A 25,712-nucleotide genomic window follows, 5' to 3' on the forward strand; every position below is an offset into this window, starting at 1 on the left:
TCCCCTAAGAAACAGTCTGACTTAACATCTCTAAGGCAAGAATTAAGATCTTCACTCTACTCATCATACGAAGCAGCACTTAATTCTTCAAAATATAAGTGCTACTCTTCATTAAATAAGCCTACCCGGTACATGGCAAACAGAATCAAAAAATTAAGAACCCAAAACAAAATAAATAGAATCTCCTCTATGGAGGGAAATACTACGTTAACTCACCCTCAAGACATAGCCAACAAATTCTCCAAATATTATACCAAACTATACAACTTAAACTCAGACCCATCTTCCCCTCCCCCTAACGAACTTGATATAAAAACTTACCTAGCAAACATTGAATTGCCATCCCTAACTAAAGACGACTTGGACTCCCTATCTGCACCTTTTTCCACCCAAGAGGTGGAAGATACTATCAACCACCTCGACCTTCATAAGTCCCCGGGGCCGGACGGCTACAACAATGCCTATTATAAAGCCTTTGGCAAAAGTTTATCTCCACATCTTGTGAAGCTTTTCAACTACGCCTCAAAGTCAGGATCCTTCCCACCAGAGATGCTGGAGGCATCCATTACACTAATCCCAAAACAATCAGGTAATCCCGCATCCCTTAGTAGCTACAGACCGATATCCCTCTTAAACACGGATATAAAAATATTTTCATAAATCCTGGCTAATAGGCTTAGCTATATTTACCCAATCTAATAGCTAACGACCAAATGGGATTTGTTAAGGGCAGACAACCAGCTGATGCTACAAGAAGAATACTGGACTCCATTAAACTCACCAATTTAACCAGGACCCCAACAGTCTTCATATCACTAGATGCTGAGAAGGCATTCGACCGTATTTATTGGTGCTTTCTCAGACAGACTTTAATCAAATTCGGATTTAACGGTAACCTTATCACCACATTTATGACACTATATAATGGCCCCACAGCTAGAATTACCAGTAATAACCACGTTTCGGATGCATTTGCCATTAATAACGGTACGAGACAGGGATGCCCCCTTTCACCTTTACTCTTTAACTTAGCATTGGAACCCTTAGTGGAACACATAAGACAAAATCTCAAAATATCTGGTATACGCACTAATAGACGCCAGCATAAGCTTAGCCTATTCGCAGATGACATAATCCTGACCCTCACGAATCCTGTAGCTTCTACTCTGGAGACCCTTAATGAGTTAGAGATATTTGCAGCTCTTTCCAAATTTAAAATTAACAACCTAAAATCTAACATCTTGCCCATCCATGTTAACCCAGAAGAAATCCGTCATCTAAAAGCTTCTACCTCATTTAAATGGTGTAAAGAGGAATTTCCATACCTAGGTGTTACAATGAATAAAAACTTAGACAAGACCGCCATATCAAACATGAAAAAACTGACAGATTTGATCCTTAGAGATAGTATCATTTTTAAAGATAGAGATTTGTCCTGGTGGGGGAGAAACTTGGCGATTAAACTATTTACACTGCCCAAAATCTTATACGTTTTCAGGTGCATCCCACTTCCCATCTCCACGGCCTACCTGATGGCCATTCAATCTCAATTGAACAACATTGTCTGGAATAACAAAAAACCCGGAACTGATACTAGATCTCTGTTCAAAACGAAAACTCATGGTGGAATCAACCTTCCTAACATACATGCCCATTACTTCACGCTACTACTCAAACAGAGCACATCTTGGTTTTCAGACAAAAATGTCCCCGCATGGTATGACTTGAAGATGGAAATTAACAAAGGCAAACACCCTAAATCCCTGGTCTTTAAAGCTATATTTAGCTCGACTACAAACACTTCTACGGACCCAATATTTCAAGCAATCTCCTTGGCTTGGTCCAGAATCTCCAGAATAGATGGTCGAAGCCAGAAAGGGTCTACGCTACATAAATTGCCTCTAACTTTTGTTTACTTATTTTTGAACCAAACTATGCCCCCCATTGGGTGGATTTTAAAATTCACACTTTGGGCGATATCTCGGATGGACCCAACCACCTGAATTTCAGCACTCTAAAAAATAAATTCAAGGTCCCATCATCCTCCTTCCTTGATTACATGTTACTGAGGGAACACGTTAAGTTATTTCTGGGTTACAAGTTGAGATTCTTGGAGGCATCTCCAAAAATATTGGTCAATCCAAAACACCAAATTTTTTGGAGTCATAAGTTTGTCTATGACAGCTTTAACAAAGACATGTCATTTGCAAAAAGCGCTTTCATACTAGCTTGGGAAAAGTCCATTAATTTCACTGATTCTACAGACGACTGGGAAGAGGCGTTTTCAACGTCTTACCATTCCACAATATCTATGTCTCTCCTACAGTCACAATTCAAGGTATGCTCCAGATGGTACTATACACCATCTAGGCTTTCTCACATAGATACTTCTAATTCCCCACTTTTCTGGAGAGAGTGTGGCCACAAAGGAGACCTACTACATATTTTCTGGAACTGTCCCATTGTCGTCGCCTTTTGGTCGGAAATCTCCTCAATAATCACTAAACTATCGGGTTCTACATTTACCCTCACACCCCAATTGGCTTTACTTTCCTTAGATACTAAACTTCTAGACAACTCTCTGCAACATATAGTTTTGCACATATGCATGGTCGCCAAAAAATCCATTGCCTACCATTGGAAAAAACTTACTCTACCCAACTCTGACCTCATCATCAAACTTATGTCTCAACATAGAGAACTTGAGCTTAAATTCCCTTTGTCCAACAATGGATTTGGCAAGTTCTATCAGAAATGGTACAAATGGGATCAACTTTTTACATCTTGATCATTTACTCTCTCGCCTCACTATCATTCTTTATCCAGTTCGCTCTTTATCAATGGTCTCAACTATGTCTCAACAATGTACTCTCTGTTTTCTGACTTTTACACTATAGTTGTTGATTATAAGGCTGTTTGTTCCAAGGGCTGCGTCCCTAACTTTACTCAGGCTAAAATGTAGCCAATTCGCATTTTTAGCTGCGTTATGTTTTGTTTTACCCCCCTCGCCTTCCTAACTCCTCCCTGATTCACTTTAAAATCCCCCCCTCTCCCTTTTTACCCTTGTTAAAACAAATAAAATATTGGGGAAAAAAAATTGTTGCAGTAATTTTCATTTTTTTCAAGGAAATTAACAAAACTTTTGGGATCAATATATTGGAAAAACCCCAAAAGTGATACCATTTTAAAAACAGAGTCCCTCAACTGATTCAAATCTATTGTCAGGTAGTTTATTAACCCTTCAGATAACTTTCAGGAATTAATGAAGTACAATAACAAATTATATTGTGGTACCGTGTTAGCCAGAAAAATTGCTGTAAATACTTTTAATGCCCAATGATGACAAAAGTATTCTCGGAGTGATACCTTATGTATTATATTATATAAAGGTATCATTGTGAGAATATTTTTGTCATTTTTGGCCATAAAAGTATTTACAGGAATTAATGCAAAATGACATGACAGGAAAAAAAATGTTATTTTTGCCACTTAAATGTTGCTAACTTCTGATCAGGTCACTATAGCTGTCAGATTCTAAGGCTGCCGTCACACTAGCAGTATTTGGTCAGTATTTTACATCAGTATTTGTAAGCCAAAACCAGGAGTGGGTGATAAATGCAGAAGTGGTCCATATGTTTCTATTTTAGCTTTCCGCTAATTGTTCCACTCCTGGTTTTGGCTTACAAATACTGATGTAAAATACTGACCAAATACTGCTATTGTGACGGCAGCCTAAGGCTGTTATATGGCCATGAATTTCCATGGCAAGCATCATGACTTTAGCATGCCAATGGAGTTAAAGAGGGAGGCCCCACACTCTGTTAACCATCTAGATGTCGAAGTCATTATTGACAGCAGCAATTGGGGTGTTAAGCGGCCATGGTCGGTGCCAACATCAGTTGTGACTGATGTAGCTGGTCGTCAGATGAAAGCTGCTGCATTCTCACCAGTCAGGGAATGCAATTTACTTATTCCTGAGTTCAGTTTAAAGTCATATTGTTGGCTACTATGGGGTTAAAGAAAGTAGTCTATTAAGTTTTAACATGCATCTACTCTACAATCTAGCAGATTTAGTAGCTGTATTGTAGCCCAGCAACAAGAGACTCATATCCACTTAATTTGAAGTTCATTTAGTGATAACTGTGGATGATAGAAGAAAACATGAATGAGGTGGCAGCACGGTGGTTCAGTGGTTGGCACTGCAGTGCTGGGATTCAGGGTTAAAATACAACCAGTGAAAACATCTGCAAGGAGTTTGGTTGTTCTCATTGTGTTTGCGTGGGTTTCTTCCAAGTACTCTGTTTTCCTCCCAAAATCCATAGACGTTGGTAGGGAATTTAAATTGTGAGCCCGAATGGGGACTGTGATGGTGAAATGTGTAAAGTGCTGTGGAATATGATGGCGCTAAATAAGTGAAGTATAATAAATAACGGTTACACGGAGATCAAGAAAAGGGGGAAGGAACATATGACTGAGTCAGCATTCAAATAACCACATCTTGATTTAGTGCAGCTTCATTCCAAGTATTGATAAAGTGTCTCATGTATATATTCATTTGATAAATGAAACTAAATTAATAGATTTATATAAAATTAGGTTTTCAGGTTACTTATTGCTCTTAGTTTCTTCTTTTAATATTTCTGCATTTTGTGCATATTCTGATGATCTTGCAAATTCTTTGGATAATTTACCTTTATTTCAACAAGGAGAAATTCCAATAATAATACTTTGGAAAATTGCCCTTTATAGAATGTTTTACTTTTACAATGATATTCTTCGAAGACATTCCAAGGGTTGAGCTTCACTATAAAACTTTAACATAAACAGGAGGCAAATTGAACAATGTTAGAAGGATTCTGAAAATGATTAAATCAAACACCAGACATCAGAATATAAATCTTAGCTATAGAGTAAAAGGATTATGAAAAATAGAAAATCTTTAATTCTAACTAGAACATTAAATATGCTTTCATTAAATATGGTATATAGAGGTAGGTGTCAGGGTTCTTTCAGCTCATTTTCTTCCATTTGGTTACATTTAAACATATTGCAATAAAGGTCACTTCTTTGCATTTCAATAAAAGTGGTTCCATTACTGATGCTCTATTTACACCTTAAAAGCCAGGACGGATGAGAAATGTAGAAGTATTTTGCTAAAAGCCTACAACTGGACTATGCAATGATCCATTATCTACTGTATTCTATTTATATCAGCTATTGAAATAGAAAAATAGAGGCTTCCATTTTTGTAATAATATAAAAAAATAAGAAAAATATTCACAATTTAATACATTTTCTATCATTTGAACAACCAGATTCCTATTAATATAGAAGACAAAATGGGAAAAAAAGAGACCATTTTAAACATAGTATATTTTAATCTGCAAAGACCAAAAATAAAAACGGCAAGCAATTTATATACAGAAAACTGTACAAAAGCAAATTAAATTATGTAAAAATTTTCATAAATAGAAGTGGACAAGCGTCGAATACATTTTGCTTGTTTAGCATAGCTGCGTGCATAGTGACTCATAATAAACGATGATAAATTGTTCTTCTCTTCACTATCGACATCCAAGTTGCAGAACAATAGTCAATGAATAATATTACAAACAGATCGATTTGCATTAAATGAAAACATTTTTGAATTGTTTTTTTTTTCCTTTTTTAAGCTTTAAGCAAAAGTCACAGTAACTGAAAGTTTATCCCAAACTTAGGTTAATATGAGATGAAGCTTCTTGCTTATTCCAACTCACAGCAACATGATTCCTTATGATGTTCTACTTCAGTCATTTTATATCCTATTGAAATGATTTATTAATCATAAAATCATGTTGAAATAGCATTTCTTAGCACTTAAAGAGGACGTCCATATTTTAAAACCATGTCATTTTAAAATCTAATATTTGTGCTGATTAATTTTATTATCTTTATGGCAGCTTGGGCTCTAAATCTCATGATTAGACATGAAGTTAAGTGATAAAGTTCTGCCTACTGCTGCCACCATTAGAGGGAGCTTAGAAACTTACAGCATACTGATTTATATTGGGTTCCATGAATCAACAGTATACAGTAACATTGTAAATTACCCCAAGTGCTGGTTACAGCCTGTCAAAATATGTTCCTTTAATCCTTTCTACATGCCTAGAATTTGATGCTCTGTTTAAGAAAAATGAAATAAAAACAGCTAACAAATGGAACCTGTCACTAGGATTATGCAGTCCAATCTGAGGACACCGTGGGGAAACTATGTGACCAACATAGAATTACTTACTGTGTGTCTTCCAGCTGTTGATATAAAATCTTACTTTATCAGTCACAGAGGGATCCCAGCACTTAAAGGAAATCTATCACCAGGTTTTTGTTACCTCATCTGAAAGCAGCATGATGTAAGAAAAGAGACTCTGATTCCAACGATATATCACTTAGTTTACTTGGTGCAGTAATTGTGAAACAATCAGAGTTTTTAGATGTGGCATGTAGCAGAGCTCAGGAATCTGACCCCGATAACACCACACCTCTCTATGTACATTGTCTATTGACAATGAGCTGCTTATCAGAGGAGAGGGTGTGGTCAAGCTAACAGGCATGTGAGATCTAGTCCAGCAGTGATAGTCTCCTGGTGGTCAAATCTTCATTGTAAGTAAACAACACTCAGCTTGATAAGTGACACATCACTGAATTCAGTTTGTTAACCCTTATACCATACTGTCATCAGATGAATAGCAAATACCTGCTAATTACCTTTACTCCTGGTATTCATAAGTAATTGCATTTTCCCCATTGCAGATTGATATTTTAACCTCAATACTGTGAATTTTGAGGAAACTACCAAAGCAAGTGAATGGCGATGAATCAAGAGTGCACATAATGGAGAGGATTCTAAAGTTCAGCTCAGTCAATAAAGGGGGATTTTATGAAATATAAAGCAAGACAATTGTAAATGACACAAAGATGAGATTGGAGATTTTAGCACTAGTTTATGCTGCCCTTAGATGAGGAAGAATAAATCTGGTGACTGATTTCTTTAAAATATATTAAGAATGAAGAATATAATAGGATACACATGATATGATTTTCAATTGTTGACATTCCATTTAGAGTCTACTTTACAACTTATACTCAATAGGTAAAAGAGAATATGGAACAAGGGAAAATACAGGGTCTATAAATGGACATACAGTACATACTTATAAAATTATAAAAAACATATATTCTGTATTGTGATAGTGAAAAGACACCGGACTATATTGGGTGAAGGGGACAGTCGGTGTGCATTACATGAGAAAAGAGGGGGAGAAAAAAATGACAAATAAGTGATAATAACAAATGTTTATTAGAGACAGGTAGTAACAGGGGTTACAAAACAATGATGAAAGTTATCCGCTAAAAGTACACATAGACATAAGAATAAAAATACGGACGCATACCAGGTAAAACAACCTTTTTGGAAGGAGGACCAGTTTAGGTAAATACAGTAAAGTACAAGTTATCATAGACAGATTAAGTGCATAACCAGAGCAAAAGAATTATAATATCTGTTATAATGAGTAAAGTGCAAGTGCAGTAAGTCAGTGCCTTAAACAGCAATTAGGAAAAAGTCATACATTACATATACATCAATATAGGGGAAGGCTTATGTGAGACAGTGCTCATATTATAGTGGTCATTTCATGGGAAATATTTAAAAATCCCAATTATTATTTATTTTCTCTTTGGTGGCCCTTTTGCTTTATGAAGGCGGAAGCCGAAACGCGCATCGGGGTGGATGCCGCTCCGATGAAGGAGCTCCTCTAATAGTGTAAGTCTGCTGCCCTTCTTTTGTTCCATTACATTATAGCCCTCACTATTAGGTGACTTTATGCAAATGGCCACTATAATATGAGCACTGTCTCACATAAGCCTTCCCCTATATTGATGTACATGTAATGTATGACTTTTTCCTAATTGCTGTGTAAGGCACTAACTTACTGCACTTGCACTTTACTTACTATAACAGATATTATAATTGTTTTGCTCTGGTTATGCACTTTATCTGTCTATGATAACTTGTACTATACGGTATTTACCTAAACTGGTCCTCCTTCCAAAAAGGTTATTTTACCAGGTGTGCGTCCGTATTTTTATTCTTATGTCTATCTGTATTTTTAGTGGATAACTTTCATCATTGTTGTGTTACCCCTGTTACTACCTGTTTCTAATAAAAAAAAATTGTTATTATCAATACTTTGTGTTCGGGGACTGCACTGGTTGTTTTTTCTCCCCTTCATTTCTCATTAGGTGAAACTATACTCATCTGGGCATAACTATGGTGACCAATGGCTCTGATCCTCGACACTTATTATTGCATCTATACTGTTCTGCTGGCATCAGCATCCATCGGAGGGGATTAGAAAAGTTCTGCAGCTAATCAGCAACTGTTGATTCATTACTGCAGTCACCTGCCACATGATAATGAAGAAATATGGAGGGAAAAACAGTATCAAATGCAGAGCTACAATATCAGCCCGCAAGGTGACTACAAGCTTTTTTCTTACTTAATCAACTTTGGGCCAATTGAGTATAAGTTGTGAAATAGTGGGCAACCCCTTTAAGGAAATTTGTATTTGTTTGTTATTACTTATACATTTCCAATTAATTTTGTTTGGCAATTTCTACAATTCCACTAGGAAGTTACAAAAATTTTTGAAGACTATTTTGCCCTTCCTTCAAAAACTGATGGCTCCTATTTTTTTATAACTCAGGCAGCAGGCCAGCCTGTCCTAAACCCCTGTGAATACAAATAAATAAAGAACATTCAGAAAAAGCAGTAGACTGAATGATTGAGGTTACAGATCTGATATATTTATATATTTATATCTACATACACACACATGTAGTACTTAAGCCTTTATGCGTCAATCTAGAAATGTATTGTAATGTCATGTAGTGTAAAAAACATGCACAATCTGTCCTAAATTCTAGTACAAGTTATAAATTTGAATACAATATAAACGAGATGTAATAGCAATAAAATAAAACCAGTTGTAAATAATAAACTAAAATTAAAATTAAACACATATTCAGGCTTGTAAATTCCCATAGTGTTACAGCTTCAGACAGGAGAACAAGCTCACGGTTAACACCTTAGCGATCCAAACATTCTCCATCATCGTAACGCAAGTCCCAAATATTTTTTTGATAATAAGAAATGTTTGAAGACTGGTCCATCGTCTGAGTTTAGAAGGCAATTTTTTTCTTTTGTTGTTTATAAATTCTTTGATACTTAGTATACTTAAAAAAACAAAGATTCAATGAAGTTTCAATGAGGCCAATACCCTTTAGTCTCCAAATCTGATCAATGACCACTCTCTTTCAATGAGAACAGGTATAAAAGGCACGGTTGCATAAATTGCATTCACTCTTTTTATTGTATTTTTTTGTCAATATGATTTTTTGCTTTCTTTTTTTATTTTCTACAAAACCTTTAACTATACAGAGTAGCTACAGACAGAACCTAGTCAAATAAGTGCTAAAATTACGCAAAATACTGTTCTTTGTATCATGCCACGGGAATAGATTAATCAACATGTTACAGTAGGATGGTTGCTTTATCTGTTGTTCTACTAGAAAATTATGGTGTATATACAAAGAAGGTGTATTTGTTTAATCCGTTTAGCTCTAAGAAAATGATTTTGCATAAAATGATGGTGATCTCTTTGAGTTTTTATATTGAGTAAAAATTGTTGAATGATTGAATGGTCTAATCATTGATGCTTTGCATTAGTGTCTTAAAAATTGAGATTTATGACTATCTATTACAGTTTTATTGTTTATTTAGCAAATTAAAATAGATGAGTGAAAAAAATTGCATACGGCATGTTTAACTAATTGACTATGCAGACAGGAGACACATGCATCAAAACTCTATAGATATTATACAGAAGCATTTCTGAGGAGTTTTCTTTTGAACAATTACTTACAAATTTACATTGCAACACCTCTTAAAACAGTCTCCAATTTCCTATACCTATCATACAAGAACTGGTGTAACTTTGCACTTTTTTGTGTTTGTAGAACTATCATGCTTAAATTAATGAGTAAAAAGAGCACAAATATGGGGAAAGGGCCCCCAAAGAGAAAATAAATAATAATTGGGCTTTTTTTAATATTCTCCCATGACGTTTACCGTACAAAAAATGTAAGAAAAAAAATAAGATTGTAAATAAATTGCTTTTGCATATTAGTTTATATCAAAGTATACAGCATCTATAAAATCATCCATAAAATTGAATTTTCTTTTACAGTACTTGTCTAAATCTAATCAATCTATTTGTCTTACTATCTTATATTATTGTGACAATACAGGAAATCTATAGGATTGCAGTCTCTTAGGTAACATATGTCTTGTGTATTCATATTAGAGGCATACTAGGGAGGAGAACACAAGCAGATTCGATGGCTATGCTTCCTTATTTTTTTCATTTGCATCCATTTCTCTAATTACATTTCATAAGCTAAATTATCTTACGTTATCCATGATGCAGTGTGATTAAATATTAAATCACAATTTCAGTTCTTCTAAAAGTATGCTACTATCATGTTGAGATTTAAATCTCTAATCAAAAATGTAGATTTTATTTTCCATAATTTTAGAGAAGGTCTCAAAGGGGTTCTCTGTTTATGCATCTCAGAAATCATATTTGTGGAGGATGATTAGACTTTCCCACACATTCCCAAGTTTAAGGAGTCTAGTTTCTCATTAGTTATCCTAAGGACCCTTGCAGACGTCCATATTTTTGGTGAGAATATGATCCGACAAGACATAGGATCACTATACAATATACATAGAATTACATTAAAATCAATGTTAGTATATGGGGCCATTCACATGTCCAATTTTTTCTTCGGACAAAGTCTTCCAAGGAAAAAATTACAGCATGCTCAATTTGCATCTCATATTTGGATCTCACTCGGCCATGCAAATCAATAGGTCTATGGAAAAAAGGATTGCCCTTGTATGTCAACTGGGTGCAGTCTGATTTTCCTGGCATTCCTGACAGAATGGAAAAGATGGAAAAAAAAAAATTTTTTCCATCTTCTCCTCATCCTATAGAATCGGATCACACTGAGCTCATACTCTAATCTGTGATTCTGTAAGTACAATTGGCCCGATTATTTTGGATAAGATAAAATACTCTCATGCGACTCTAGCCTAAAAGTAATACTTTTGCAAATTAAATCAGCCTGGTAATCAGCTGACTGTTTTGGGTCCTATCAGCTGTGGTCTACAGCAGAGGTGTCAAACTGCATTCCTCGAGGGCCGCCAACAGGTCATGTTTTCAGGATTTCCTTGTATTGCACAGGTGATAATTTAATCACCTGCACAGAATGATTCCAGCACCTTGTGGAATGCTAAGGAAATCCTGAAAACATGACCTGTTGGCGGCCCTCGAGGAATGCAGTTTGACACCTCTGGTCTACAGGAAATTTACAGATAGTCATTTATTTCACTTGCAATGAAAAAGAGAAATGTAGTCAATTCAGAAGGCCATTTTAGGAATATACTGGATGCATCGAAAACTTTGGCTCAGAAAGAAAGAACATGAGCATAGAAACCGTTCCCCTCTATAATACCCATATAATCTAGCAGTTCATATATAGATGGCTAGCCTTAGACGGTCTAAAGTTTTTTGGGTCAAGGTAAACAGTTTATAGTCATCTTTCAAGAATGTTTAGAGTAAAATCTAACTATTACATTTTAATAAATATAAGTCTACTGTTAGAAACAATTAAAACTGGACCTCTTCAGTGGTTTTTCACAATTATGGCTGCTTTTCCTTTTTTTATGGACTATCTGAATTTTGTTTGATTTTTAATTTCAAATATTTTGGTACATAGATCATTTTATTGTTAATAGATATATTGAAAAATAATTTAAGCATTAACTCTATATTGTCTATTTTAAATCTTATGCAAATTGAACTTCTTGAATTGTATGAATAATTTGTTCTTTTTGCAATTCAAAACTCTTCCTCTGTTTGCATAGTACGGAAACCAAATAATTGACTAGAGAATGACTAAAAGACTATTGCAAATACCCTAAATTAGTTCCAGGTAATTCTTATTACTAAACATAGAAAATTATATTTAACCCTGATATGTATTAAATATTCATTTAAAGTTTTTATAATTTTTCTCTCCATAGTATTTTCTATATAAATACAATTTTGTCATTATTATTGTTGTTATTAAATGAATATTGGATTTTATGCGCTATTTATCGTGTATTTTCCATGAGATGCGATAAGATAATTTGATATGACCTAATTCAAAATATCTGAAATTTTGCTCAGTTTGAAATACTATGTGGAGAGGAGACAATTTACACCAATTCCCTTCAATTATTTAGTGTGCATAATTATAGCATTTCATGTTAAACATCAGTTAATGAGCTCACAGATAAAACATACAGTAAAGGTATGGCGGTTTATGGCCTGAACAAAATTGAAGGCATTAAATCAATATTATGTACTATCTTCTTTATAAGTAAATTTAATTTGGGGTACTGTCCAGATTTGCCTTCACCATAGTGGACAATGCTGTTAACGATGAACGGTCTCACAATCAGATATAGGTTGAATGCTATGTTACATGCTTCTGCGTATGAATAACAATTGCAGTTTCTGTTCTATGAATTAGGTCATAAAGAGTTCTTACAACCATGAGTGAAAAGAATAGCCATGGAAGGGAAAGCACATGCAAGTAATAACAGTGCTCTCTACATATCACAATATAGGCAAGCAAACATGATAATTGCCTGATATGGAGGCAAAAGTGGCAGGCAAAGCTTTTGTCTCTTTGGTGGCCCCCTTATATTTCTGAGATATATTGATATGACTGTAAAGTTTTGCCTTTTATTCTTTCTCTTGTTAGTATGAAAGGACCCTGTCACTTCAAAGAGCTTACAGGTAAACTTCTCTTCTAGTTAAAGTGTTGACAGGAGATGGCTTGTAATCCCCTGTTTGCGTAAGGGGAATATCCTCAGGGTTAGCTTCTTCACTTTTACTGAATGTAGCTGCATTGAAGGTCTCATACGATGCCAACTTTTTGTTCAGTAGATTCCTGTTACGATCACCCATAAGCGAGACTTCACCATTAGCCAGCTTTTCTTGACTGTCTCGTTCATCAACAGGCATAAATGTGGAGAGCTTTGGCTGGTTCTTCGGTTTCCTTTCAGGTGATGTGCGAACTGGCATCCAACAGGAATCAGAGTGACCATATTCATCGCAATCTCTTGTGCACTTTCCAGTTAAAGCTACATCCGGCAAAGGTCTTGAATCTAGAAAATAGAGACAAAAGTCCGGGTAAATACAAAGGGTAAAGTTGCTTTTTTTTTTAAAGAATGAATAACTGTGCACCTCATGTTAATATACAGCCAAAGTTACAATTGTCGAGAACTTTACACTCCAGAAACTTAGATTGCTTTAAATGAATGTGATCTAATGGAGGCAACTATGATGTAGTTAGCACAATTGAAAAAAGATACATGTCCATCAAATCCGGCAGAGAGAAGGGAGGTGACATGAATGAAGGGAAGGGGTATACAAAAGGACAGATATTCCTTCCTGATCCCAAATGTCCAGACTGGACATTCAGTGGAATTGTATATATTTCAATAAGTAATCAATAAGTATTTATTTTATGATCTTTCAATGCTTTTTTTAAAAACCATCGATGACTACGGCAAAGCTAAATAATTCTCATGATACAGAAGTCTTATCGCCTTTGGAGGTTGTACATTTTTTTGCTAGTTCACTTAGTAAAGAATTCTTTGATCCTGTATTATCTTTCATCTATCCATCTTTCTTTCTAAACTTCCACCCTTCCATCCATCCCTCTTATTTTTATCCATCAATCCTTATCATTACATAAGTATTATAAACAGAAATATAATAATTTCCAGATGATCATCTCTCCTAGAAATCATTCCAGTTGTCTTTGCCATCTATATATACAGTATATCCATACCTATTTTCTTAGATAACTTGTTTTTATTCTGCCTGCTAAATACCTAACGATTGTCCAACCCACTAATTTTGACAGGACCAGTTAGTTGTGTGTGGGGTGTCCTGATAAATGTTTGGGAAGGAAGTGGATTGGGTTATCACCTTTTAGAATAGGATGTGACATTAAAATTGTTGAAAGATCCTTTCATTCTCTCCTAAGATAGCAAGCTGTAGCCTCATCCCTTCTCTCCTTCAACAATTCATGCACACTTGTCTAAACTGAGCACACATGTGTTTGGAAAGCAGGAGAGATAGCACTTGGCTAAACTTCTCTAGCTCATGGATTTCCCTGGTATATTTTTAAATAACATATTGGCGAATTTGCAAAATCATCCAGTCTTCAATCTCAGAGTAAACAATACAATATATTACAGAATAACTAGATAGGTAGCTATCAGAGATGAACAGTTCAGGAAAAATTCACTTTCTCGTGTTTGTGTAGATATTTTGAAGACATTAGGTGTAAAAAAAATACTTAAACTTTCCTTATCAATCAATTCTACGCATTCCTACCCCCATTCCTCACTATTTCTTAAGTGAAGAAAAGGTCATGTTTTAATGATGTCAGAATGTGCATAGAATCATCCCAGACCTCCAAAGAGTTGGAAGTCTTGGTCTAGCATGAAAAGGCCAAGTAATTTAGAGTTCATAGCTCAGGTAGGTTACTAGAAGATATTGGAGATGACTATACAGGTGACCATGAGGAGCAGAGGGACCAGAGAGGTGAACAATAAGGTGGCCAAAAAGTTTATTTTTTATAACCATTTGATGGCCATATACAGTCCACCGAAATGTCTGCCATTCAATTTGGTGAAACTACTGGGAACTTCTCTCAGATGTCAAGAATATTGTCTTTTTTTTAGACAATGAGATGCCCATGCAGCAATTTCTTCCAAAGCTGCAGAATATTACATTCATATACTCGTTTAGCTATTATAAAGTACATTAAAAGTTGCAGTCAAAATTTTCATATATTTGCATATCCCTTTAGCAATATATTTCAGCTAATCATCAAAGAGCATACGTATGTCCCTAACAGTTCCTTTGAATTTTCTTTCAGCCCTGACTCCTGCAGTTTCGTTCTTCAGTGATGAATAACAGAAATATTGACATTTGTCAGCACATCAGTTCTTAACCTTGCTTGGGAGTAACACAGTATGGAGAAAACGCAAGAAATCTCAAGAGTTCTTCATCAAACATCTATAGCTACACTTTTACTCCTCTAAGGTAAAAAAAAATTGGATTATATTTTCCTTTCTTATAAAGAGATTTTGTTGTTAGACTAGACTCAATACAGTCTATGGCTAAAGTAACGACACTGAGGCAAATTAGAGAAAGCTGGGTCCTTGTCTTTCTGCTTCTGCTTTCTCGTCTGCCGAATAACATACAGGTATAGCAGAATTACAGAATTTTAGTTTTCGGAGTCCAGTTATTGGACAATGGCAGACACAATGCTGGCTGAGAAGTAAACATCAGGAAGTACTCCTACAATCTATAGCGCTGGTAGAAAGTGGATGATGACAAGGTACCCACCTGGAAACAGTAGCTGGTATGTTACAGAATATGAGAATCAGGACAACTACTATACATATTAGATTGGTATTCATTAAAAGCAATTTTAACTTATCATAGAGGATTCTAGTTTATTCTGATAAACATAACCACGTACAGTATATTTTTTTAAAAAAAGTTGTCCACTACTTGGATAACTACTTAAAGGGGTGGTCCGAAGGCAAAGTCATTTTGTTCCTTACTTCCTATCTGATGCTATAATCTAAGCTATTTTCTAATATACTTTAAAAAATTCCCTACCATTCCCTAATTACACTGTTTAACAGCTATTGTATTTTCTCCCTACTCCTGTGTGATGTCGATTCCTTTGCATATACAAGTGCATGCTGGGATACTCAAATGAAGTGTCATCAAGGGGCAGAGGATGTAGTCATTGTGACAGCCTCTTCCACCCTCCCTGAAACAAAAAGACATCAGTAATGATCATTTCAGAGATATTGCAGTACCTGTTGTCTCCCCTGTGCACTGTCTACCCTGTGTGATGTTCTTGCCTATCTTAGCCAGCCTATGGCGTTGATATAATTATTTTTTTGACCGATATTCAGTGTACTATTATCTAATGGGCATCTGAGGATAGACATCTGCTCCATTATGGCCGTGTCCTGTGTGTGCTCTGTTGTCTGCTTAGATCAATAGTAATAAGGCAGGAAGTCAGAGGTGTCATTGTACCTGGTGGTGCAGGAGACTAGCACTGCCCTCACAAGTGATGTTACTGGTCTCTGCCGGGTATTCTGAGACTGCTCTGTTCCCAGCTTATTACTATTCATGTAAGGAGACAACAGCAACATTGATTATGCTTCATTTCAGGGAGGCTGCTGGGGCTGTGACAGTGACCACATCCTCTGATCCCTGATGCACTGGGATACTCAAACAAATCATCATCACACAGGAAGTAGGGACAAATACAAAATTATTTTGCTTTCAGAACACTCCTCTAAATACTATGTCTCCCAGTACTAATTTTGTGTTTTCTTCCAAGGAAGTTGGCGTTGAGTTTTCTCCAGCTTACATGACATTGTTATGCCACATCATTGCTGCAGTCAACCAGCTGCTGGTAATAGGCTACTACTTCACAACTGAGGAAATGACATGCCGGTGGCAATACACGTGGAGTCTCTTCTTTCATTTCTTTATTGCCTGTGTACATAGGTTCCATTCTCTATATCACATCATGCTTTATGGCACATTTATTTGGTGATGTGCATTGATGGTAGGGCTGTGCTGGTGGTATACCATGCTCTTATTTCCATCTATGTTACTTATCAATATATTTTCTTATACTCTGCGTCTGTGACTCTGTGACTTTCATGTTCATGTCTATCTAAGCCAACCTTTGGTGTTGATATAATACATTGTTTGACCGATATCCAGTGTACTATTATCTAATGAGCATCTGAGAATCTGCTCCATTATGGCCATGTCGCAGTTTGTCCATACAGACTATTGGCTATTTTAATTGTTTTAAAATTATGTGTTTTTTTCCTTTCATTAATACATAGACAGTCATTATTTCTAGTTGATCCTTTTGTATTGGCATAATTATTTCTATTCATTTAAAACAAATGGGCTGCTTCGCTCACACTTTTTTTAGACGTGACTTGAACATTCAAAGTAAGTGTGAAAACTGTAACCATTCGCAGTCCCTGGTTGCCTGCATGGCACATGTGGTATAGAAAAGTCACACAAGCCCTGCGAGACACAGCAATGACATTACTTAAACTGTAATGGTGGGACGTGAGTATCTGTTCTTTTTATTTTATACTGGGGAATATAACATTTAGGAAGGGGTCGTCCAAGTAGGGGGCAATCTTTTAAGGCATGTAGACTTTAGGTTTTTTTCCGACCCTATAAAAACATGGGAAAATTACTGTAAAAGCAAGAAAAATGCTCAAATTTACCATTCAATCCCCCTGGCACACCCGCATCATTGTTTCCTTTATTTCCTCTCTTTAACCCTATGAAGCAACAATGTGTCATCTAGACACATGACCAAACAGTCAATCGTTATCTGCAGTAGAAATGCCTGCAAAATTTTGATACCACTTTGATCACTATTATTCTTTAGCAGAAATGTGTCATTTGACACATTTTGGGTGAATACAAGAAAACAAAGCTTTGCAAGAAAAAAACGGGAATTCTTAGGAGGAGGGAAGGAATTGGGCTTGAAAGTGAAGTTAAACCAAACTTGTAAAAGTTCTTTTTGACATGCTGAAGTTTTTTTTAACTTCCTGTAGAAATGTGGAGATCTTGGTCCTAAAAGTACCATAGATTTTTCCAAAATAATGTGAACAAAAGCTGACCAGGTGTACTTGACCAAGCACCATGACCAACCTAGGTTATTATGAGACTTAAGAACCCCTTTTTACGCAGTAAAATGTCATTTTGGCATCTTAAAAACAAGTCATTTATGGATTTACAATAAATGTCAAATGAAAGAAAAAATGGAAAAACTACTTGTCACATTGAATAAGTGTTACACAATGTGTTACTAATGTGTTATACAACTTCTATTGATACAAGAAAGATATATATCTTTGTACCGTGTTAGCCAGTAGATAGAAAAATATTTAGAATTGAGAGTCCTCAGTGGTTGATACCTTTTAATGGCTAACTGAAAACATGGTAACAAATTGCAAGCTTTCTAGACTACTCAGGCCTCTTCATCAGGCATAGATGCCCGCTTACAATCCATTTTCCCAGACCCCCCCACTACTGTGTTTTAGGCAGCCCCCAAATCTAAGAAGCATTATTGTCAAAAGCTCCCTGTCCTCTCCAACAGCTTCAGGTACCTTTCCTTGCAATCAGATAAAATGTAAAACCAGTCCATTTATAATGTCCACGGACAAGATAAAGATCCCCAATTCACATCAGGACTACAAGATACCAGGTACTTTCAGCTGTGTCACTTCTAATGTGGTGTACCTAATTATTTGTACTAAATGTCCAACTGGGGGTTTGTATGTGGGGGAGACAGGGCTAAAAGTGAGGACAAGAATGAATTCTCACCGCCATACAATAAAAGAAAAAAGAATGGATCTACCTGTGGCCAAACATTTTTGTCTCCCCAATCATAACATTATGGACATGAAATTACTTGCTTTAAACGGTAACTTCAAATCTCAAAGAGACAGAAGAATATGGGAATATAAACTGATGATGACCTTTGACAGTCTTAGTGCAGGAATGAATGTGTCACATGGATTTATGTCTTTTTACATCAACTAAGGAACTAAGGAATTTGTCCTTCAGACCATGTGGAGTCATCACAACAGAACCAGACCCCAATCAGAGGACAATAAAACATTCCCTATCTAAGAACTGGTCCAATATTTATGGACATAACTGTTTATCACCCATGGTAATTCTGCTTCATGTCACCTATTTTATCCTTATTTTTTATTTATTTATTTTTTCCTGTGATGTTTTGTGCATAAATATGTGATTCTCCAGAATTTCTTTTAGTCAACGCCTGATGAAGAGGCCTGAGTAGTCTTGAAAGCTTGCAATTTGTTACCATCTTTTAAGTTAGCCGTTAAAAGGTATCAACCACTGAGGACTCTCAATTCTAAATATTTTTACAATTTCTATTGTTCAGTCATTTCTAAATGTTATAAATATTGAAAAATTGGTAATTGGTAAATGGTATAAAAATACCACAGTGTAATAGTGTAATATTGTGGGTCAGAGGGAATTCATTCAGTGTTTGTCGCAATCCTAAAGTTAACTTTTAAACACAATATTGCACATATACTGACCTGAGAAAGTGATAATCTCTAGCAGGAGGTTTATCTTTTTTTTTTCTCTCCATTCAGCTGCCAGTGAGCATCTAGCCACTGATAAGAGGTGAGTTATGAGTTTATTCTTGAGGGGATAATAAGGTTATATTGGCAATCCAAGGAGAATTGTCCAAGGGTTTAAAGAAAATTTTATATCTCTTTGTGCCTCAGTTTGAGCAATAATTATTTTTTTTCCAGAACGGTTTAATCAATTGTTAGGGCTGATATTGTGACCTATGGCTTTATATTATTGTATTTTTTAATCTTTTTTTTTCTATTAATGTACAAATACAAAGACATACACATGCACACACGCACACACTTTACAACATCCCTCTGACCTAAAAATAAAATCAATCTTCCCAGTGTAAGGTTGGATCAAAACAGCAAACGGTAACTATTCTTGACAGAGTGAGGCTAGACTTTGAGCCTACGGGCCATTTTGTGAATATCCCTTTCTTGCTCACCGTCAAAAAAATACTTTAGAAGAAATTTCACATCCAATCATCTGTAGTGGAAAAACAGATTTGCTATGTTACAGGGAAAATATACCATTTATAAAACTAAAATAAATGTTTCCCTTAGGTTCCCAAAGCATGCCAGAAAAAACAAATCCCATAGATCTAATAGTTTGTTAGCTTATACAAAAAAATTGAGAAAACTGTTGGGATTATGCTACATACAACAGTGTGATGTTAACAGTGATTTTTCTACGTTTCCTAGTCTATTAGGAGTTGTGGTAAAAAAAATATATGTATATATTTTGCCTGCATGTTGAGCGTAAAATAATGGCAATTTGAAATATATGTGCATTAAGTCTTGCAAATATTGTTTGTAGATACAGATTACAGCAGTACATTTCTGTCTATAGAGAGATTTATCTGTGTGTGGCACCACAGATATGGGCAATTTTGAATAATGAGTTGTGTATTCTCTTCTGGGCCAGCTATATTTTGGCAGAATGGGTGAATCCTGACTCCTGTAGCACAGGTGAAGAACTGGCCAAGAATGGCTGCTGTTACATTCATTGCAGAAGGGAAACACTCTGGGTCTGGCATATTCTATTATGTAGATTGCATGATCTCTTTCTTTATGAACTGCAATCCCTTAAGAAGCACACCTCTACCTTCCTGATAGGGGGAAATCCTAAAAATGGAACCAGCACCTATTAGATAATTACGGCACATACTTGTACGTATGGCAGTAAATGTCCTAGAAGGTAATACTTTGGTAACATTATGACACAAGGGGTTCACTTAAGATCACAATGTGGCCTTCTGACCAAAAAAGGTAGTGCACCCCTGCCAGGGTGCTAAATGTTCTTTGATAAAAAATACTCTTGTGAAAGGGGTGTCCAATCATGTTTTTTTATATGGCGCACATTGTAGTTTCAAAATAAAAACCAACCTGTTTTCACCTATGTTACACCCCCCAACACTCCATCCCAAAGAGGAACTAAAGAGGCTGGCGACCAAGCACTGCTACTAGTGTTCCGGGTTGCCAACCATTCAAAAATTCCAATACAGTCTGTAGAAATAAAGCACTTTTTTTGCACTGTCTGTAAAAAAAATGTAAGGAGTCCATAATTTATTGAAAGCGAAAGAAGCTTACACAAATTAATTTGACTATAATTACCATTATTTTACAATTGACAGTGATCGCAACTAATGTCTTCTGATCACAATTATGGGCTGTTGATCATTGATCACTTATAATCATAATGATTAATTATGGTGTTAGGGTTTGCGGAACGCACCGAATATATTTATTGATGTGATTGGTGCGTTCGCAACCCGGGGTCCACCGTGCAGGAAATATCCTGCCGCTAAGTGAATGGCAGCTCAATATGGCGGTATTAACCAGCTCTGTTAGCTTCACAGAGCAGCCGAGAAAGCAAGACTCTGTGACCTGTTAACTCTCACAGAGACACAGGCTAACTACCCAGAAGAGAGCAGTCAGTGGTCATGCATGCACACAACACTCCTCGCCGGAGGTGCCAGCTTTCTAGGGGCTTATTTCAGCCGGGTCCCTGAATACTCTCATACACAATCTCCTCGCCGGAGGTGCCAGCTTTCTAGGGGCTTATTTCAGCTGGGTCCCTGAACACATTCACACATATGACCACAGTGGCGCAAAGCATGTAACTTTAGAAGATACTAGCGCATGGCCGTGCTGCACGTACAGGACCTTCCAAAAGAGGACCAATGAGAAACTGCTACAGAGCCTGCGTACCTACAGGACCTTCCTAGAAAGACCAATAGATTTGGCAGCAGTACCTGAACATGTGACCCTTGATCTCCAGTGAGAGATCTTACCCTAGGCATGCTCAGTGTGTGCAAAGCAGGACTTAGTCCCAGAAAAGCCTGTTCACCGTAGATCAGTGCAGGGTACAATAGCAGAGCCAGGAGAGGCAGCAATAACCCTTTGCACTGAATCAGACTCAGTGAGACGCTGGGACCGACGTCTCCACTGAGCAGGCTCCACTGCAGCCGATGGAGAATGGGAGACCGCAGCAGACACGGATCGAGATTCCCCCTGTGCAGAAGAGGAAACTCGACTCCTAACATATGGTTTTCCACAATAAATCTGTAAAAAGTCTGTCAGTGAATTTCTGATAAGCTGTCCAGAAAAAATAAAAAGTTGGAATCCATGGTATTGATGGCTCAGTTGGGGAGGAGAAACGTATTTTGTATCATGTTGGCTCATTTATTTTTTAAAGTGGATAAAAATCCTTCTAACTTTGCAAGTACTAACGTCCTGACTTAAAATGTACAGACCATATGAGTCACAAAATCCAGTACTGATAGTGGTCATGTACAATTAAATCTTATCTACAGTTTCAAATGATAAAGTTTACATTCTTTTAATGGCACTATGAGAATGGCTTATCGGCCAGTGAGAAAGTTTCCAAAAATGTCCAAATATCCAGTATTATACTGTATGTATGTATATATATATATATATATATATATACACTCACCGGCCACTTTATTAGGTACACCATGCTAGTAACGGGTTGGACCCCCTTTTGCCTTCAGAACTGCCTCAATTCTTCGTGGCATAGATTCAACAAGGTGCTGGAAGCATTCCTCAGAGATTTTGGTCCATATTGACATGATGGCATCACACAGTTGCCGCAGATTTGTCGGCTGCACATCCCAAAGATGCTCCATACAAGGCAGGATGGATCCATGCTTTCATGTTGTTTACGCCAAATTCTGACCCTACCATCCGAATGTCGCAGCAGAAATCGAGACTCATCAGACCAAGCAACGTTTTTCCAATCTTCTACTGTCCAATTTCGATGAGCTTGTACAAATTGTAGCCTCAGTTTCCTGTTCTTAGCTGAAAGGAGTGGTACCCAGTGTGGTCTTCTGCTGCTGTAGCCCATCTGCCTCAAAGTTTGACGCACTGTGCGTTCAGAGATGCTCTTAGGCCTACCTTGGTTGTAACGGGTGGCGATTTGAGTCACTGTTGCCTTTCTATCAGCTCGAACCAGTCTGCCCATTCTCCTCTGACCTCTGGCATCAACAAGGCATATCCGCCCACAGAACTGCCGCTCACTGGATTTTTTTTCTTTTTCGGACCATTCTCTGTAAACCCTAGAGATGGTTGTGCGTGAAAATCCCAGTAGATCAGCAGTTTCTGAAATACTCAGACCAGCCCTTCTGGCACCAACAACCATGCCACGTTCAAAGGCACTCAAATCACCTTTCTTCCCCATACTGATGCTCGGTTTGAACTGCAGGAGATTGTCTTGACCATGGCTACATGCCTAAATGCACTGAGTTGCCGCCATGTGATTGGCTGATTAGAAATTAAGTGTTAACAAGAAGTTGGACAGGTGTACCTAATAAAGTGGCCGGTGAGTGTATATATATATATATATATATATATATATATATATATATATATATATATATATACATATACACAACACCGTTCAAAAGTTTAGGGTCACCCAGACAATTTTGTGTTTTCCATGAAAACTCATATTTTTATTAATCAAATTAGTTGCCAAATTAATTTAAAATCTAGTCCAGACATTGACAAGGTTCGAAAAAAAGATTTTTGTTTGAAATAATAATTTTCTCCTTCAAACTTTGCTTTCATCAAAGAATGCTCCCTTTGCAGCAATTACAGCATTGCAGACCTTTGGCATTCTAGCAGTTAATTTGCTGAGGTAATCTGGAGAAATTTCATCCCATGCTTCCAGAAGCCCCTCTCACAAGTTGGTTTGGATTGATGGACACTTTTTGCGTACCATGCGGTCAAGTTGCTCCCATAACAGCTCAATGGGTTTGAGATCTGGTGACTGCGCTGGCCACTCCATTATAGATAGAATACCAGCTGCCTGCTTCTTCTCTAAATAGTTATTTCATAATTTGGAGGTGTGGTTTGGGTCATTGTCCTGTTGTAGGATGAAATTGGCTCCAATCAAGCGCTGTCCACAGGGTATGGCATGGCGTTGCAAAATGGAGTGATAGCCTTCCTTATTCAAAATCCCTTTTACCTTGTGCATATCTCCCACTTTATCAGCACCAAAGCAACCCCAGACCATCACATGACCTCCACAATGCTTTACAGATGGCATCAGGCACTCTTCCAGCATCTTTTCAGTTGTTCTCCGACTCACAAATGTTCTTCTGTGTGATCCAAACACCTCAAACTTGGATTTGTCTGTCCATAACAGTTTTTTCCAATCTTCCTCTGTCCAATGTCTGTGTTCTTTTGCCCATATTAATATTTTTATTTTATTAGCCAGTCTCAGATATGGCTTTGCCACTCTGCCCTGAAGGCCAGCATCCCGTAGTCGCCTCTTCAGTGTAAACGTTGACACTGGTGTTTTGCGTGTACTATTTAATGAAGCTGCCAGTTGAGGACCTGTGAGGCGTTGATTTCTCTAACTATAGTCTCTAATGTACTTGTCTTGTTGCTCAGTTGTGCAGCGGGGCCTCCCACTTCTCTTTCTCTTCTGGTTAGAGCCTGTTTGTGCTCTCATCTGAAGGGAGTAGTACACACCATTGTAGGAAATCTTCCGTTTCTTGGCAATTTCTCGCATGGTATAGCCTTCATTTCTAAGAACAAGAATAGACTGTCGAGTTTCACATGAAAGTTCTTTTTTTCAGGCTATTTTGAGAGTTTAATGGAACCAACAAATGTAATGCTCCAGATTCTCAACTAGCTCAAAGGAAGGTCAGGTTTATAGGTTCTCTAATCAGGCAAACTGTTTTCAGCTGTGCTAACATACTTGCACAAGTGTTTTCAAGGGTATTCTAATCATCCATTAGCCTTCTTACACAGTTAGCAAACACAAAGTGCCAGAAGAACACTGGAGTGATGGTTGTTGGAAATTGGCCTCTATACACCTATAAAGATATTGCATTACAAACCAGACGTTTGCAGCTAAAATAGTCATTTACCACATTAACAATGTATAGAGTGTATTTCCAAATCTTTTAATGTTAGCTTCATTGGAAAAAACTGTGCTTTTCTTTCAAAAATAAGGAACTTTCTAAGTGACCCTAAACTTTTGAATGGTAGTGTATATTTACGTCAGTGCTCCTGCTTTTCATAAACAAATATAGTTTAAATTACTATCTAAGGATAATAGATGTAGATGAAACTAGTTCTCCGTGGCCCCTGGCCGGCTTCTTATTGCATTACTTTAGGTGATTGATAGGTCTCTTCCATGGGTACATGACGAGAGATTTGTCATTCACCTGGGGCAATGTGGGTAGATGTCGGCAAGGAACCATGGGCTTTATCTTTAGACTATGTTTTCTCTGAAATGTCGAAATGTTTCAGAGAAAAACATTACCTGGCCGAGATTCATGCTACCTACGGCTTCACTTTAAAAAGTTAGAATTGATCATTTACAAGAAATGATGGTCACTGTTCATATCCTCTCCCTTCTTGCACAATGACTTTTTTCCAAGACTACAATTAGATTTTAAAAATCATTTGAAGTCACTTAGTCTGTCCAGAGCTGTATTCTAGGTAAAAAAAAAAATAAAACAGAAAAACTTTGACATTGCCTGACAAAAAGTAATCAACATGGCATACTACATGTGTTTAAACTTCCCATCAATTGACATAAAATAATGCATCATAAAAACTAATGGATGGTTAACCTGTGTCTGAGATGACAATAGGCAAGCCTCCCACATTACCCTGCAATCACCGAAAACATATAAGGCTACTTTCACACTAGCGTCGTGCACTGCACGTCGCTATGCGTCGTTTTGCAGAAAAAACGCATCCTGCAAAAGTGCATGCAGGATGCGTTTTTTCTCCATAGACTTTTATTAGCGAC

The 25,712-nt window shown here is 36.8% G+C and overlaps 1 protein-coding gene across 3 annotated transcripts in view; it reads right to left on the reverse strand.

The window, feature by feature from the left end:
- Window positions 1–5,355: 5,355 nt before the first annotated feature.
- PCDH7 (protocadherin 7) overlaps window positions 5,356–25,712 on the reverse strand; it is a 1,191,840-nt gene continuing 1,171,483 nt past the window's right edge. For 2 of the 3 annotated variants that reach the window (XM_077279933.1, XM_077279931.1), the window contains one exon: window positions 5,356–13,321. In XM_077279933.1, coding sequence (XP_077136048.1) covers window positions 12,945–13,321 — 377 coding nt within the window. In that variant the 3' untranslated portion in view covers window positions 5,356–12,944. The remainder of the gene's footprint in view (window positions 13,322–25,712) is intronic. The other variant, XR_013220074.1, reaches the window with a different exon arrangement.

Source organism: Ranitomeya variabilis, chromosome 1 (genome assembly GCF_051348905.1).
Source record: "Ranitomeya variabilis isolate aRanVar5 chromosome 1, aRanVar5.hap1, whole genome shotgun sequence".
In the NCBI taxonomy this organism is placed as follows: Eukaryota; Metazoa; Chordata; class Amphibia; order Anura; family Dendrobatidae; genus Ranitomeya; species Ranitomeya variabilis.